Source organism: Thermobia domestica, chromosome 4, assembly GCF_964235325.1.
Source record: "Thermobia domestica chromosome 4, izTheDome1.hap1.1, whole genome shotgun sequence".
NCBI classification, from domain to species: Eukaryota; Metazoa; Arthropoda; class Insecta; order Zygentoma; family Lepismatidae; genus Thermobia; species Thermobia domestica.
In genome coordinates this window covers 278,428,806-278,448,440 of record NC_137457.1, presented here as the reverse complement: position 1 = coordinate 278,448,440, position 19,635 = coordinate 278,428,806, and the positions used below count along the sequence as shown (strand labels likewise).

Here is a 19,635-nt window from a genome sequence, read left to right as displayed (position 1 = left end):
TTACCTTTAGTATCTATTACTATACGAATAATGTCTTATTTTACCTTTAGTTTTCTTATTTGCTTGTTCGCCCGCTGAGTAGGAGTGAGGTACTCTTCATTGTTCTCCGGGTACCTGGCGCAATGGACTACGTATCTCATTTTCCTACCAGAGAAGGTGGTACCGTTTTTGGCAAATGCGTAATCACAGGACATAGTACTGCACACACTGCCGAAGCTCTTCACGGAGTCCAAGTCATCGACTGCTTCAGGAGAAGGGGTTGGGGTATGAGGGTAGGAACCAGGCGAGGAGCTCGCAAGGGGCAAGTGGGAAGGACGGTTCGATATGCTGACTGGCGTGCTATTAAATGGCTGAAAAAATAAAAGAAAAAAATAATTATATAATTGCAAGTGTTACAGAATCAAAACATCACAATAAATCTTTAATGAATAAGATAAACTACAATAAATATGCACAATCTTGTTCAGAAATCTTTGACCGCCCAGTTCTCTTTAGAAGGCAATATCTTAAACAAGCCATTTCCCTCTGAATGTTCTGTGACGTTACTGCTGCTCGTGTTCAGTAAACCACACAGACAGAACAAGGAGTAGGTATTAAACCTAGCGTTGATAGAAGACAGTGGTGATCGACAAACAAAGCGTAGTCTATCGTTCTGAGGATGCACTAGTCGTGGATTCATGACACCTACTCGTTCCTTCCTCTTCTAGGCTCAACCTTTTCTTTCTCCTAGTTTGGATCGTGAAAGCCCGTTCCTACACCGTCGGCGAGTTGGAAAGGACTGTATTAAAGTGCATTACTCATGGATTCATGAATTTCAGTCGGAAATTTAGTCGTGTCGGTGTATGAACCGTCCTCCAATCACGTAGCAATGGAACCTAAAGCAGAAGTCAGCGCCAGACGGCGCGCTTGTCGTTGGTTGCTGATGACTTCATATCCTTGAAAGCATTTGGCCGTTGCCATTAACGCCAATAAGCAAAAGGCGTAGAGTCGTAACTGATTGGGGAAAGTTTATGAATTGTGTGCTAAATTGGAACATAGCATTAACTTCACGTGCTTCCAGGTTAGCTAGGGTAAACAAGTGGGTGGGCCAAGGCGAGAGTAATATTTTGCCAGGGGGAAGTAAGTACGTGTAATATTTTGCCTCGAAAACTATTTGAACAAACTTCGGGAGCTGATTCCTGACACCGAAACAAGCAAAAAAAAAAAAAAAGTCCTCCGGAACTTTGGTCGGCGAGGGATAGTTTCGGCGATACAAGGTGCCGAAAGCGTGGGAAAAATGAACTTCAGAGGGCCGTAATTAAAAAAACAACGCAACTTAGAGAGTGCGGTTAAGAACATGACACTCGAAGTCATAACTAACTAACTAACTAACTCTATGGCTTAAGGAACCCGAAGGTTCAGTGCCGCGTTCACAAAAGCTCTCCACTGACTTCTAACTTTAGCCAACGGGATCCAGTTTCTACTTTGTATTCCTATCTCTGCGAGATCCATCTTAATATTGTCCTCCCATCTGCGCCTAGGTTTTGCTAACGGTCGTTTTCCGATTGGTCTTCCAGTCAAGACTTTGAAAGCGTTTCTACTTTCTTCCATTCTAGCTACATGACCTGCCCACCTAAGCCTCCTAGACTTGACGATCCTAACAATGTTGGGTAACCGTATAAATTATGTAGTTCCTCGTTATAAAGTTTCCGCCATTCCCCATTCTCGTTCCTCTTGGGTCCGAATATTCGTCTCAGGATTTTGTTCTCAAATACTTTCAGTCTATGTTCTTCCCTCAGTGTCAGCGACCATGTTTCGCAGCCATACAGAACAACAGGCATGATTATCGATTTATATATTTTAAGCTTCAAATTCCTCGACAAAATTCGCGACAACAAGAGATTTTGAACCGAATAGTAACACGAATTCCCTGCTTTTAGTAGACATTTAATTTCTTCGTGGATATAATTTTCCTCTGTTAATATTGATCCTAGATATTTGGAACTATCCACTTTATCAAAAGTATTATTTAATATTTTAACGCATCTATAATTTGCTGTATTACGGTCCCGATGCACTTCCATGTATTTAGTTCTCTGCATTTACTTCTAAACCCATGTCCCTGCAAGCGTTTAATAAGATGTCTGCAATTTTTTCTATTGTTCTCCTGTCATCTCCTATTAAATTTACATCATCAGCATATGCCATAACCTGGTGAATACCGTTCAATTCTAGGCCCTGGTTGCTATATTTGATTTTCCTTATAGCGTATTCCAGGACAAAGTTGAATAATAATGGCGACAACGCATTTCCTTGTTTCAGGCCATTTTCGACGTGAAAGCTCGTGTGACAAAAATTTTCCTACCCGGACTTTACTTTGGGATTCATTTAAACATATCTTAATTAATCTAATTAGCTTTTTCGGTATTCCAAGTTCTGTAAGAACGTTGTATAATGTTTCTCTTCCAACCGAGTCGTAAGCCTTTCTAAAATCAATAAATAGTTAATGTACCGGGGTATTGTATTCCTACTTCTTTTCGAGTATTTGGCGAATGGTAAATATTTGGTTGATAGTTGATCAATTTCGTCTAAATCCGCACTGATAATCTCCAATAATTTCATCTGCGTATGGGGTCAATCTTGCTAATAGAATATTTGAAAGGATCTTATAGGATGTTGAAAGAAGGAAAATGCTTCGATAATTATTACAGTCAATTTTGTCGCCTTTCTTGTGAATTGGAACAATGATTGATTCTTTCCACTCTTGTGGCAATTCTTCCTTGTTCCAGATAAAGAGAATGAGTTTGTGTATCTTGTTCCACAATTTTTCGCCTCCAGCTAAAATTAACTCAACCGGAATTTCGTCTACACCCAGAGATTTGTGTTTCTTTAATATCTTTATAGTGGTTTCTATTTCTATTCGGTTAGGTTCTGGAATATACGGTTCTGCGGTGTGTATCTCCTTTTCTCCACGCATATTAGTTTTTGGCTGCATGTTCAGCAAATCGTCAAAGAAATCTTTTCATTTATTTAAGATGCTGTCCATATCAATGACAATTGTTCCGTCAGCTTTCTTTAATAAATAAGCACGAGGTTGATAGCCTTTCTTAAATTCGTTGATCCCCTTATACATGTCCCGAATGTTTTTACTTTTACTATTATCTTCAAGTTCCTTGATTTTAGCTTTCAAAAAATCGGGTTTCTTTGTTCTAAAAGTTTTGGAAGTTTCCCGCCTGATTACGAAATTTTGCGTAGTTATTTCATTCGGATTTTGTAGCCAACGTAATTTTGCCTGTTTTCTCTTCTCTGTTAGTTTAATGCATTTCTGGTCGAACATGGTTTGTTCCTATGTATTTCCGCGTGTCCCAATTTTCCTTTTGCTGAAATTTTAATACTATCTCTAATTTCAATCCAAGTGTCCTCAACACTAGTGCACTCTGAATCTTCTAAAGCCGAGAATCTATTCGAAACTTCAATCTTGTATTCCTCTCTTACTTGGCTCTCATCTAATTTCTTTAAATTAAATATCTCCGTTTTCGGACACTGAATATTTCCGTTATTCAACGATAACCTCTCTCGTATTATCGCTGCTATCAGGTAGTGGTCAGTGTCACAATCAGCCCCTCTAAACGATCGGACATCTATTATGCTAGATTGCCTCCTTCTATCTACTAAAACGTGATCAATTTGATAGTGTGTTTTTCCGTTTGGTGAGGTCCATGTGTATTTATAAACGTCGCGATGTGGGAATTTTGTATTCTTCACGATTAGGTTTTTGGATGTTGCAAAGTTCACGAGTCTAACACCGTTGTCATTACCTTCCTTATGCAGACTTTCGTTCCCTATAATCGGTTTGAAGATATCCTCTCGATCTACCTTCGCATTGAAATCCCCTATTAGAATTTTCATATGGTATCGCGGGAGTTGGTCACATATCCGTTCCACTTCTTTGTAAAAACTGTCTTTTATATCGTCATCCTTATCTCCTGTTGGGTCATGTACATTTAAAACAATAATATCACACCACTGACTCTTAAGAGTAATAAAAGAAAGTCTGTCAGTAACAAATTCAACCCGCTTAATTGCTGGTAATATTCGTTGTGAACGAAAAACCCTGTTCCTAATTGGTGGTTTTTTATTTCCTTCCCCGTAAAAGAACGTAAAATTTCCGGAATTAACAGATCCATTTCCTTCCCACCTAACTTTCTGAACTCCTACTAGATCCATCCTGTATTTCTCTAACTCACTCGTTACGGATTTTAACGCGCCTGCCCTCTTCTAATATTCCATGTTCCAAATCTCATGTCCATTTTCTTCTGCTGAGGTCGTGCGAAGTTATCAGTCCTTGTCCGAGGCTTTTGTGAATGTTTCTGAACAAGTGATTTTTTTTATTTACAGGAAGAGGTTGTTAGCCTTACCCAAACCCCCAAGCTGGAGGACCACTCCTAGTCGTCTGTCCGCGACTGCTTATTCAGTATATTCGCAGCAAACCTCTATATCTAGAGGCCTTCTTCTCGATCCGCAACCTGAGCACGCGCCATGCCGTGGTGACGGAACCCACGAAATGACCAAGTCATACCTGCTGGATTGAAAAATGTATGCTTCAAACCTCCGCAAGATGTGTGTAAGGGATTCCCCAAAGGAACGCAGGGATCTCCTATAACCTGGCAAGTAATCTCTACGGCCCAAAAGTAGGAATACAGTACCGTACAGATCAGCTCATTGCATTTTATATCATTTCTTATTGTTATCCATTAGGTAGACTTAGTGTCTTTATTATTTGTTCTTAATGTGTTTCTATTTACATCTTAAGGTCGGAAGAGCCGAAGCAAATAAACCCATAAACTAGAATATTATACTTGATCAATGCAGGGGTGTACACACACACACACACACACACACACATATATATATATATATATATATATATATATATATATATATATATATATATATATATATATATATATATATATATATTACACTTAAAATGTATTTTCGAGCCTACAAGGTTAAATTTATGGGAAAAAGTAATGTTTCCTTGACAGGCGGAAGCAGGTTCGCTATCAACATGGTGGACGGATGTTTCAGTTTGAAGAACGGATCCAAGTTATTAAGTGGTACTGAAGTTTGAGAATTTTGCTGAGAGCCAGAGTTGAGAGACGTGAATATGAGACCATTTACCTTTATGGGTAACAATTATATATCCACGAGAAACTCGAGGTTCATGGAACAGTGCGTGATGTAAAGAAAGACCGATAAGGGCGATCTCGCACGGCTACAAATCCTGGATTCTCAGTTTCGATGTTGGAACTGTTTCAGTGTTCACCACTAAAATCTTCAAGGCAAGGATCAAGTGAGAATGGTGTAAGTGCTTGTAGTGCGCTACGCATACTGAAGAAGGGTAAATTTCATGTGTATATTCCAAGGGTGGTGTGCAGCTAAGTGACAACAACCAGATCGCAGGATAGAATTTTGTAAATGGGTTCAGGAGATGGTTACACGTGAATCGGGATTTATGGGTAGCATTGTTTGGCCGGATGAAGCACAGTTCAAACTTAATGAAACTATGTAACTGGGCTGAAGATAATGTCCACATTACTGTTGAAAAGGCTGCAAATTAGCCTGGTGTAAGGGACTTACTGGGCATTTCCTCCATTTTGACTTTACTGTAACTGAAGGGTATCTAACAATGTTTGCTGATTCCATTTTCCCTGACACTTGTGCAATATACGGTAATGACAGGCTTTATTACCAACAAAATGACGCCCCGCTGCACTATTATAGAGATGTGCGAGGATACCTGAATCAAAATTTACCAGGCCAGTGGATAGGACGCAAAGACCAATAAAGTTTCCTGCACGCTCTCCAGCAAGTAATATAAAACTTATTTTCGGAATTAAAAAAAAATCCCCAAAATGACCGCCTTCCGCTAGTCTCTTTCAAGGAATTAAAATTGGCATAATCGTTGTTTCTTGTATCTACAAATTAGAAAAAAAAAAAAGGTTTACCAAAAAGGTTGGTTGGCTAGCTTTTGAACAAGACTGTACACTAATCTAAAACATTTATCTGCTTTGTATATAAGGCAAAGATACAATGTGGTATATAATCAAGATCATAATTAGGTATGCCTTGCCAGACAATATTTCGACCCTCTTGTTTCTTTATATTGCTTAAAATATATTAATAATTTGAGTACACACTTATTAACTAAAATTAAATTCCCAAGCATAACAACCTACGAAAGGTTATGGCAGTTCCATTTTAATGCTAGCTGGGCTAGCATAGTTTCAACCATCGTTATTTTAAACTTTCTATCTCGGACTTCGCTACTTCTCAATTCAAGTAGCTTCATAATGCTCGGTAAATAATAAGAATTCTTTTGAAATCAAATGAAATAATACGTTTTATGTATTACCATTATGCTCTTTAAAGGAGGCCAATGACTATTGTTGATAAATAATTTTGTTGGAATGATAATGTGAGAGAAAACGGTAGAATTCCGAAAAAGTCATGAATACGATGTTCACCAGAACGTTGTGTGGTCGGGGATCGAAAAAGGGACCCTTCACACCAAACTAATGATAACGGGTTCAAAACATTACAAACAGATAAATCTTTATGCATGTTTTGGGTGAAATTGGAACCCGCTTTATGGTTGCCACATAATACCTAAGACAATTTGGCAATGCTAGTTTAGTCCATATATCACGTGTAAAAACATATATCCACAAATGTATGAATATCTACAACAGCTTTTGCAACGCTATTGTAGGCACATTGTTATTTATTACTAGCCATTATTGCTTGGCCTTGCATTCTTCAGCACGTGCAGATAAAACTTTTTGGATACCTACGCGTTAATGGAGTTTAACTTACTTTTTGCATGAAGGACTGTAATTTCAATGACACTGAATTATCTGTTGAGACTTTCAATGGAATTCCTTTGGATTTCAATGGAATGTGCCTATGACGTAACCATTTTCCGTAATTCATTCTGTGATTATTCTCCAAAGAGACCAGAAATATCCCATAGAAGATATGGGTATTTTACTATAACAATTACCACTCTGTTTCCCCCTTTTTTTCGTCAAATATCCAAAAATCCTTCCTTAGTGGTACTTTACGTCACAAATCTTATGCAAGCTCAAAATTTAAATTTCAGTGTTGATCAGTCAGTCACTTACTTACTCAGGACTACTATTTTATACACAGAAATAATAATAATAATAATAATAATAATAATAATAATAATAATAATAATAATAATAATAATAATAATAAAGTATTTCTAGATTCGTTATGACAGTTTCAGACTGTTGATTTTTATGATAGTGTTTTCCTAAAACATTGTTCGCAGGAAAGAATATTTATAAACAAATAGACACGGCCTTGGAAAATGTTTTAGTGTGATTGTAGCATGAGTTATCTAGAAGATAATTCCAAAATCCAGTTGAAAACACGCAAACCCTTTCCTGTAGCAGACAAAAGTTGTTAAAAGAATCCACTAAAAATTTCAAAATATTAACAAGAGTCAAAGAAAAATAAATAAAGAAATATTCAGTTTTTGATAGAGGCAAGATGCTGGTCAAGTTTAGGCACACTACATTTTGTAAAACTTATAGCTAAAATTTAATACTCCGTATGGAAAGACATGTTTATTTAAAAAAAAAAATGTGCAGGCGGCAAAATTGCAGTTGTACTTTAGTACTACGCATTCCAGTTGTACTTTAGTTTTACAAGTGTAGAGTTACTAGTTTAAAATCATTACAAGGCTTTTACGACGGTTGGAAAAAGTAAGTGCATACGAAAAATGACTGTAGGCCTAGTAGATACTTTCCACCGGTAGAGTATTTCTGCACAGTGTACAAAAGAGGTATTTTATGTTTACAAGTAAAAGTTATTAGTATGAAATCATTACAAGTGCTGTTGGAACTCATATTGTTGCAAAAACCCATGCGTTTTCACTGCCATCTCTTACACGTATGCACACCATCGCTCCCGCGCCTGCCTCCTTCGGACTCACTACGTGGCCCCAACAGCTTCGCCCTTCCCTGATTCGGTTAGATACCATTCGTGTTTTTTTTAGTGGCGACAGAATACGCGAACAGTCTTCATGGAAAATTAGAAAATAAAGAAATCAAAAATTGCTAAATACAGTAAAAAACGATCACGTGAAATGTATATTCATGAATAAATGGGTTATGGATAACCAGTGTTAAAGTCACCGTTACCCGTGAAGGTGGATTGCCTACATCAACAAATAGTCGAGATGGTTGCTCTAGCTGTCTACTAAACTGCAAAAAAAAAAAAAAAATTCGTTCAAGAGTTATCGTGTGGAGTAACGAAAGTACGTACGTACTAACATTGGCGTAGTTCTAATGAATAAAAAGGTTGGAAAATTTCGAAACGACCTTACAGTGTTACTACGCGTCTGATACATTTTGTGTAGACAATAAGATTGCGAATTAATTTTGTTGTTTGCAAGTTACGACAGACAGAGGTACTGATTTTGCGTGAAGTGGTCTTGTATTTACATAAATTTTCAAAAAGGATAAGTTGAACCTAACCAAATCTGCCTGTGATTTGTGTTGTAAATACTTTAAAGCCATTTTGCATTGAATGTGTAAAATTATTTAATATGGGATCAAACATTACATCTGAACTGCTGCTAACTTTATTATCCTATATGCTGGCCCCCCTAAAATTTTCAAGATAGGCTTGCAAATGAACTATAATATGATTGGATCGGGTCACCCCTAACTTCAGCCCCCCCCCCCTAGATTTTTGGGCTGGCTACCGGACTGTATCCTATTGAATAAAATATTTATACATTTCAAACTCAGAGGAGGCAATTCTCTCCCTCTTTTAGCCCGAAGTGGTGTCACTGCTTCTAGGGGGAAAAAATGGCGACGAAACTCAGTGACAGATCTAGCCCGGGGCTGGGGAACCTAGGCCCCCCAGTTTTTGGGAGGACAAAAATAGTTAAAATTATTATTTACACATTTTTGAAAGTTTATAGTAAACTTATGATACACCTATTGTAGTCTGCGTTTTGGCTGGCCTCCTATTTTTTTTACCTTCTAAATCCGCCACTGACCATAATAATCTGATCTGGTTATTGGATTCAGATCTGAAATGTCATGCCTTGAGCTAAACAATTGAAGCTTGTCGAGATAAGAGCAGCTGAATACGTGACTAATGAAAAACCAAAGGAAAGAGGGTGAGAAAAATTAACTGCTGCTAGCAATAGACTTAAAGAGAAACGCATAAAAAAAATGAAACATGTAGATGGCAATTTCAATCGTGTTTTACCTTGACGGGACTTCTTTCTCTTTTTATGTGGGTGTGTCTGATTTGTCTATTTTCTTCGGTATTTTAACCAAGGACAATCTACAATTGCCTAATCAATGTACTGTATATACTCAAGCAAGTCAAATTGCATGAAAAATGACAAGTAAATGGCTTAAGCTGCATGTAACAAACTATTATTATTATTATTATTATTATTATTATTATTATTATTATTATTATTATTATTATTATTCCTTCGGCTGTATATACAGAATAATTTAAAATCGTTCTTAATTGAAAGCTTTTACTCTAATTGTCCTAATATTAAGACCAAATAACGATGTTCAGTATCAAACATTATCAGTTTTCAAGTAATTAAATTGAAACATACATTTAAGTAGCAATTAAATCGTTACGATTTACGAGGGACAGTCAAAAAGTTCCCGTAATTCTGTTGTAGCTCTTTATTACCATAATATAAGTACACATGTACTTAATTGCCCTCAAAGTTGGCACCCTTCGGAACACACACACACACACACACACACACACTTGTTGCACCGCTCCCGCGATTGGTGGAAACATCGACAAAAGGCCTCTTTTGGTATCTTCAGAAGTTTAGCTGCCACGTTGGTTTTGATCTCTCTACGTTGGCGAAACGGGAAAGGTCCATTTTTACCTTTTGGGAAGAGTCAAACATCCGATGGTGTTAAACTGGTTTTAAGGCTATCAAAGTCTCTAAATCAGATTTTTCTCAATTTGCACATGAACTTGATGTTGGAGCGTTGCTCGGTCTGTGAAATTGCGCCAATTAATAACCACACTCTTCCGTTCAGCTACCACTCATAAGACGTGTATGCACTTGTTAAATTCAGAATTAAGCAACTTAGGGACTGCATTGCACAGGATTCATTATGATTGAATTACAAATGTCAGAACTACAACATTCCAGGAACTTTTTGATTGTTCCTTGTATTACTGTAGAAATACACAAATATTAATACTCAAATCTAAAAACATGGTTGCAGCCTTTGTTGTGCTACTTCGAAATATTAAATTGAAACAATACAGCTTTTAAGTTGAAATTAAATCACAATAATAGTTTTTAAATCTGCAAATTGCCTGTACGCTAGCGATATTTATTGACATTAGGCATGTAAGTAGCTCAGATATCGAAATCTATTACCTTGAGTGTGCGCTATTAGGAATTACCGTTACTCTCAGACTAACAAATAGGATTAGGTCTATTATAAGCTTGAATAAAAGATTATAACGTGTGTTCTATTAAGATTTTGGTTTGCGCCACCATTTTTTATCATCAGGAAAAAAGTTGTCTTTCATCTACCTGCTTTGATATCATCCTTGCTCGAATTTGGTTAGCGTAAAATAGGTCTACTATGTTCTCTAATTAATGGAATATAGATTTCGGCATTTTAAAGAAATGTTTTTGTTTTCGATAATAAAAAATGGCTCGAAGCAAAATCTTAATAGAACACACGCTACAATCTTTTCAATTCTATAATAGGCCTAATCCTATTTGTTAGTCTGAGAGTAACGGTAATTCCTAATAGCGCACACTCAAGGTAATAGATTTCGATATCTGAGCTACTTACGTACCTAATGTCAATAGATGTCGCTAGCGTACAGACAATTTGCAGATTTAAAAAAAAAAAACTATTGTGGTGATTTAATTTCAACTTAAAAGCTGTATTGTTTCAATTTAATATTTCGATATTCAATATATAATAAACTATATATATATATATATATATATATATATATATATATATATATATATATATATATATATATTCCTTTTTCCTAGCGAAATTTGCGCCCCCTTATTTCGGCGCCCGGGACCATGGCCTTGCTCGCCCCCCTCCCCCACGGCACGGTACTGGAAATGCTAAAAGGACATTCCAAATTGGGTGTGTTGGTTTCAATGTTATTTGGAAACAAACGATGTCCACTTCCAGCACATGTTATGGTGTTATCACATTTCCTACAAAATGAGGTAAGCTGGTATCAACTTTTGTTGCAACATCACTATTGTCAAAATCATGAAAAACATGCCAAGTTCACTGGCAGGTGGAAGCCTTGGAAAAAAGAAGTGAAATGTCTAAACATCAAATTAAAACATATGCAACGGTCAATAGAGCAGGAGTAAAGATGGCACGAATTCGCGAACCAGGCTAATATTCCAATCTATTTTGAGCCGTGTAGTTATTATCTGTTAATGTAGAGAACACAGTTGTATGACGTAAAAATACTTCATTCGGAAGAGTTGAAAATGGCCGCAGTGCAAAAATGAAATAAAACCTTTCAGTTTGACGTCCCACGATTGATCGCAGTGCAAACAAGAAGAGTGTGTGCTCAATTTTAGCGTATATCCGTGTATATCCTCTTAGTTTCATAAATTTAAGGCAAGAAATGCTGGACTATAAAAATATTTTGTGTATATCCACCGTACTCTTCATTACATCACTGGTTATGGTCATATTTGCAGTATCAGAAGCTGATAGACCATTATATACACCACAATAACATTGTGTAACCAGATCATATCCTTTCGAAGCACCACTCTGAAATATACAGTATGTATTTATTACTGTGTATTTACCTTGTTTATTTCTACATTGTGATATCTAACAGTAGATAGAATATATGTATTCAGAGTTTTCTTTCAAGAACTAATTCCAGAAAATCACTTTTGATTCGATTATATATATGTAATTCGATTATACTCTTTAGTGGACAGAAGCCAGCAAAACTATCAGAAATTGGCACTGTTGCCAACTCTCCAATATTCCTTTTTGCATATTTTTAACTCCGTATTTTCTTTACTCGGAATATGAATCTATGAAAATATGTTATTATGTCAATGAATGCAAGTTGCACGCAATATTAGAACAGTAATTGACAATGATGGCTCTAGTCGATCATTTTACTACTTTGTAAGCTAATAGTGAAAAAATAATAGTTGTATAATAGGTGGGGCACGTTTCTTTTGCACATGTTGCCCACTGTATTTGACGTTTTTGCAGCTACTCCCTCTCGTAGCCTAGGCTTACAATCAGTTTGAAATACAGGGTGGACCAAGGGTTACCAACAAAAACTTTAATAACTTTGCACAGGAAATACCTAGAGCAACGATACATGGCTCGTTGAATTCAGCTTTGTGTATTTATGAAAAACATGCTCAAAATGTGCACCAAGTCTCTGCAAACAATTGCATCTTGAGAACAGTATTGCTGATGGTAGTCTCGACGGCAACTCGTTGATAAGATCGGTGATCGACATCTTAGTTCTTCCAATAAATGGTAGTTGAGCGGAGCCTGTACTATTTTTTCCCTTAGGAAAGAAATTTGTAGTTCTGAATTAAACTATATGATGGGTTTAAGGAAGTTTGAATAACTTTCTTAATTGGCATTATAGTTAACAAAAGTTGCATGAACATCGTGAATTCATTCTTATGCAGTACTTGAAACAAATTTAACGAGTTTTATTTACTAAATTTTAGCCTGGATTGTGATAACTATACGTATTTTTAAGCAGTTAAATAACAATTCTTGAATTTATCGAAAAATATCACAATTCATGTCATGTGGAAAGTGAGATTTTCTCCAAAATGATTTACTAGTCAACTAATTAATCCCTATACACCTAAATGGGTAATACTACTCTCACAATTTACTATAAGCAGGTAGAATATGAGTATGAATATGGATTTGTTGATTTCTAGTGATAGGATCTAAAGCGAGCTGCTACCATGATATTTTGGTGGGTACAGACGACTAAGTACCAAGAGCTTCATCCCACAAATAAAATTCAGAGGATGTAAGGTTAGGAGATTTCCAAGAACTATGCGAAACATCTTGCCTTACCGGTTCGATATTTTCCAGTGTTGTTACAGCTCTTCGTCCATCATTCGTGTGCTTTCTTGAGGTTGGAATTGTCCTTCCGTATTCCACTTCTTCACCAACTTCAAAACTGTTGGCTTGCAGGGTGAATCTTTGCAGGTAAAATATTGTCTATCTTTGTTTGTACGGTGGTTATGGGTAGTTTAATTTTCGTATACTCGTTCAAAACGGAAACACACTGCTCTATACTGTACGATGTTATCTTTTATGACGTCACGTATGTGTTGCTAGACAACCAAATCTAAAATTTCAGTTGCTAAACTCAATAAGCCATGCATGTAGTACACTCATATCCAAAATTATTGTCGCACGTCTATAAATATGTTGTTGTAGGAATAGAATTTGATAATGAATTCGCCCTGTATTTCTTACAATGTTAGTATGTGTATAATCAGAAAATACATGTATGTGGCAAATTTCATGTGAAAAGAGCAATAAATAAGAACAATAAAACGAAAACAAAACTTTATTGTCCGTTTAGCAACATTTTGTTTTACTCATTCTAATATTCGTATTTATAATTCCTTTCCCATGAAATTTACCACAAATATATATTTTCCGATTATACATATAGTATCAGTATTAAAAGTACCCTGCAAAATCATTATCAAACTATATTCTTACAAGAAAACAGTTATAGATATGTGACAATCATTTTGGACATGAGTGTACGTGTTTTCTTACGGGGTTATTAACGTTTATAATGATATACCTTATTGTAGTCCATGTAGTAAAGGCTAAAAGCGTAGTATATCGCCCACTGTCAACACTAATTTTAACGTGCACAGTTTGTTGAGTTTCTTTTTAATCAGATTTGACATTATTAGTTTTGACTTTTGGCTTGAGTTGTCATAGTTTGCGGGCCACCTAAGTACGCAAAACAATTACCATCATGAGTTTCCTAAAACATGAAAAAGGTTAAGGGGCAGGCGATGTATGATGCGAGACCATAACTCGCTTCCGGAAGTCTTCAATATTTTCCAAAGAATATACAATTCATGGTCCAGATTAACAAAATATGTAGAAGAACAAATACTGAATATGTACTTTACTAAACTATTTAGTACTGACAGTCCTTTCTTTTTGGTCCTAGTCTCCAACTTTTTCAACTAAAATCGGGGCGTGAAAATCTCCGTATATTATATTAAACAGTCTTATTTTATTTTACACAGTAAGTGTTACGATCTCTTACAAAACTTGTACTAAGGTTCATTGGTAATGCATCAATGCAACGGTTAAAGTGCCAATAATTGCCATATGTTGTTAATTTCATCTCATTGAATTGGAAAGTTTAAGAAAAATGTCTCGATTTCACGCTCTGAAAATATAGTGGCCTTCGTTTGATACCATAGTCTGATTGTATCATCAGGCATAATTCTTTGATACGGGGAGAGATGATAGCTCAGTGGTAGAGCGCTTACCTGGTATGAGCGGTCCCTCGTCCAATTCCAGGTCATGAGAGTTTGTGGTGGACAACATTGTTCCGTGAGTTTTTTCGAAATTCTTCCATTTTCCCTCACACGATAATTTCCACTAAATTTCACAATCATTCAAGTTCATTAATCAGCAATCTCCTTTAACCTACAGGAAATAAATGTGGGACATACATTGAAGTATTTCATTTTTACTTTTCTTTGATACGCTTGTATTGGTTATATGTCAATTAACCCTGCAAGTAAGTCTACCGAGGTCTGGCACACTCCGGAGTACTTGAACTATTTTACCTAAATTTTCGAAGTAATTAATAAAACTTTGTGATTGTGTCTCACTGTAGGAAGATAGTAAGTGGGCAGTTTTTCTTTTCTAGAAAATTCATGTGAATTTCAAGCGAAAAGGATCGCAAAGCAGACCTATCATTAGTGCTTGATTCCGAATAAACCAAGCTGTATTAAGAAGACATATATAAGTAGACGCGCCGCTCGCAATATAATTTTTTCAAGCAGAACGGGGCCTTTCGTCATTGGCATACATACATACTATCTTCAATGACACTGTCACAACGGTGGTTTGGACTTACTGGACCCTGAGACCCTACCCTATACTCCTGGCATCCAAGATCTCCAGACATTACCCCTTGTGATTTTTTTTCTTGAGAGAATAGTCAACCGTCTTTTTGTGCAACCGTTATCTAACATACGAACCTCGCCGAAGTGGAAGACAGGGTCTAAGCAGCAGTAAATTCCATCGATGCCAGTATCTTGGTCAAAATGTGGGACGAATTTGGCTGTTGCTGGATATTATCCGTGCTGATGTTGGTGGACACGAAGAACACTTATGATTACAGTACTGCTTTGTATGAATAATCTGCACTTTGTTCAATTTTTTCTTTGGTTTTCATTAAAAGTTAAGATATCAAATGGGGTTATTCTTTTTGAGACACCCTGTATAACAAAATAGTAGATTTAAAAAGGATTGAGCACATACAGAAATTATGAATCATAGTGCCATAAGCTGAGCCTGTGAACTGAATTTACATTAAGTCTCATACATTAATCTAGCAAAAATTAATTCATAGTATAAATTTAAAATGTGGTCAGCGTCCTATAGACCCAATGTATACTTATAGGTTTAAAAGGTAAAGTTTATCATTAATTATACACCAGAACTAGATGTTTATAATTTACATTATGATATTTCTTTACCTTTTTTATCTATAGAGCGAGGCAAATAATAAAGTAATTTCACAATAGATTTGTATGTCCGCACGTGGGACAAAGGGACTATGGCCCCTTCCTGGATTTCTAGTGGATCAGTAATATGAATTAAGTTTCTCGAACCCAGCAATATTCTCTAAACTTAATTTTCCATTATTTTCTTTATTTCTTTAAATTCTCAACTCCTGTTAATATACAATAGTAGGTGGTCAGTAAAGTACAAAAGCTTTTTTTTTTTTTTTTTTTTGTAAATTATACCGTAAATACCGGGGCGATACCAAAGAAATCAGCCACTGGGTGCTCTTTTGCATGTGTTTTACTCTCCCCTCTCCTGAGGTAGGCCTTATATGCCACAAGATGGTGAATACAAATCCTCCTCCGAAAAATCTTGTGGACATCATTGTAATAGATATGCGCTCATGTTACCATACACGTACTTATCTTCTGGAAATCACATTCATTCCATTTGTGAACTGGCGTAGTAAAGTAGGTCTACAAAATTTTTCAAGTTTATAAGATTCGTTGTTGAAAATTTACCAACATCCATATTGTTTTAAAGCAACTTCTGTTATATACATATCTTTTAAAAAAAATACATCCAAAATGCATAAAGTTATTTTTTATAATTTACAAAACTAACAAAAACTTCATTTCCTAAATGTTGAATACAACAATTTTCTATCTTATAAAATAAATAAATAAAAATACAATTCCTACACTTTTTAACTATTATATTAATTAAACATATGGTTACAATGAAGAAAGTACTTACGTAGCTCCTATTGGGAACTGACGTCCGTCGCGGAGACCACCCGTCTTTCTCGGAGATCGAACCAAAGATCGGGCGTCGCTCTCCGCGCAGACGCATAGAGGAGGAGCGCTGAAAACGTGGTATTCTACTTTTGGAGCCATCTTCTTCCAAAGAATTTTTCCTCGAAGGGGAGAAATCCTCTAGGCTCATGGCGCCGGCAACCCTACAAAAACAAATTAATACACGGTTTTAGACAATTTAATTAATGTAAAGAATGCTTTACAATCTTATACGTAATACCTTGCATAACGCGCGTTCCTTATTATTACACATATTTACGAATTACTACACCTTACTGGCAATTGGCTGGCCAATCCAAGTTTAAACAACTGTTTTGTTTCACAGTATGAAACTACGCTAGACTTCCAACTACCGTATTTACTCACGTAATGTTCGCACTTTTTTAGACGAAAAAAGTTGTTTTGAAACAAGGGTGCGTAAATTATGCGGGGGGAAAAAATAGCCACATCAGTGAACATCATCTAATTTTTTTTTCCCCAGTCAAAATAACACGAAAATACCGGTACACATTTTCTTTGTAGCAAGAATTGTCAACAAACAACTAATTCTAAATTTGTAGAAAAATAACATTAAAAAATTGATTAAGAAGTCGTGTGGTTTCTCACCTTAGAAATCACTGTCAAATCCTCGCGTGCGCAAATTACGCGAGGAAAATAAAATATACAGAAAATGCCCTTCAAAATTGGGGTGCGAAAATTATGCGAGGGCGAAAATTACGCGCGTATTTACGGTATGTGAATACTCAAACTTGAAATAGTATATCGGTATCTATAACTACTGGTTGCAATAGATTAATAAAATCAAAAATATAGTCTAAAACCTGTTCCTCGGACTCTAAATCTATATCAAAAGGCAATTAGAGGATATTCCTCAGACGCTGAAACCATATCAAAAGGGCCATTAGAACCTGTTCCTCAGATGCTGAATTCATAATATGAAAAGGCCATTACTCGCCATCTCTTCTATTTTTGCTCTATAAAGATTTTTATTGAAACCGGAATTGCTAATTGATGTTTATCACTTCCAGTTGTAATAGAGGTGAAACACTCATGTGATACCGAATCTATATATAAAAAACTGTTGTGGTTTTTTTTTTATCTCCATTTCAGTTTTATCAATTATGCCATGAGCGTTGTAATCGCGAATCGTTAGGTTTTCACTACCCCCAGTTTTAACAGATAGATAAAACTCGAAAACAAAATTCAATCTAGGACGCTGAATCTATATCAAGAAAACACTTTCCGATATCTCTTGCTCTATGGAAATAAGTATTTTTGAAACCGGAAGTACTAGTAAATTCGAACCACATATGGTGTCGATAGAGTATTATGGGTGGTGATGGTAGGTTCTCTTAAGACGCTAAATCGATTACCAAAAATTGCTTGTCGTTATCTGTTACCGTTTCTGTTCTATGTCGATCAACATTGAAACCTGAAACGATTTATTTCTTTATCATTTTCGGTTTCAAGAGAGGATTAGTTGAGGAGATAGAACCTATTCTTGGGACGCTGAATCGATTACAAAAATCGGTTCTGGATATTTCTTACTGCTTTTGCTCTATGGAAATCCATATTAAAATCGGAAGTAATAGTATAATTTTAACCACTTCCGGTTTCGGTAGTGTGTTGCGAGTGATGGTGATATGTTCACATGAGACATTGCGTTGATTGCAAAACACTACTTACCTCCATGTGTTAACGTTTTTATTCCATGCCGATCATCATTGAAACAAGAAATGATTGACTTTTGTAATTTCTGGTTTGAATAGAGGGTTAACAAAGGAGGTGGCACTTCCTCTTGGGACGCTGAATTGATTGCAGAAACCACTTAACTTTTCGCTCTATGGAAATCAATAGTAAACTTCAACCACTTCCTGTTTTAGTAGAGCGTCACGGTAAGATAGCGAAAAACCAGTTTTCGCTCATGGTTAATTTGAACCACTCCTGGATTTAGGAGAAGTTTAACGCAGATGAAACCTATTCTTGGAACAGTGAAATGATCTCGATATTTTTTACAAATTTTGCTCTGTGAAAACCAGTATTGAAACCGGAAATACTAATAAATTTTGAACCACTTCAGACTTTTCTGGAGTGTTGCGGGTGGTAATATGTTCTCTTGAGACGCTGAATTGATTACAAAGCGCTAATAAACGTTGAAACCGGAAATAGTTGATTTCTACCACTTCCGGATTCAATAGGGAGCTAATGAAGGAGATGGAGCGTCCAAAGTTGGGTGTATCCCATACTACAAGTAACTACGCCTATGTAATATTAAACTGGTGTTATTCTGCACCGAATTACTTGAAAGAAAAAATACCGATGAAGCGTAAAATCAAACCCTTATGCTATATCAAATCATTTCTCTGCTAAATATGTATAGTTTTATTGAGAATGTATACAAATGCAAGTTGAGTTATGAAATTGATGGAGGGTACGAACCCGGTCGGTTCCCTGCGTGGGTGGGCCCTTATGGAAAGTTAAGTTGATTTTTTTATTATTATTTTTTTTTTTATATGATTATGTTTCTGGGTATTCGGCATCCATGCTCTTGTCAACATGTCATGTATGAGGGATCACTTCCCTCGGCAATCACACTATTCGGTGAAGTGGGAAAGGAAAAAAAGGAAGGAAGAAGGCTGGTACCTTTCCGGAGGTACTGAACCATCCCGGTATTTGCATGATGTGAATGGAAAACCCAGGTAGAAATTAGGATGGCCTGAAAAGGCTTTTACGCGTTTCCGACGGGAATTGAACTCGGGATCGCTCCTACCAAAGAAAGTTGACTCGATTATTTGTTTGTGATATGATGATGCAGTATTAATGGTTGCAGTATTAATGCAGTACAAATGAAGAGTAAGAGCATGGTAGCTCAGTGGTAAAGGGTTCATCTCTGATACGAAGAGTCAGTTTATGTGAATTTGTTGTGAACATCGTGTTTGTGTTTTTTTTTCTCGGAT

The 19,635-nt window shown here is 36.2% G+C and overlaps 1 protein-coding gene across 4 annotated transcripts in view; it reads right to left on the bottom strand.

Annotated features, from left to right (window-relative positions):
- qtc (GRIP domain-containing protein quick-to-court) overlaps positions 1-19,635 on the bottom strand; it is a 252,314-nt gene that overhangs the window by 45,962 nt on the left and 186,717 nt on the right. For all 4 annotated transcript variants that reach the window (XM_081755956.1, XM_081755960.1, XM_081755957.1 and 1 more), the window contains exons 2-3: positions 16,620-16,821; positions 45-350 (exon numbers count right to left, since the gene is read on the bottom strand). In XM_081755956.1, coding sequence (XP_081612082.1) covers positions 45-350; positions 16,620-16,821 — 508 coding nt within the window. The remainder of the gene's footprint in view (positions 1-44; positions 351-16,619; positions 16,822-19,635) is intronic.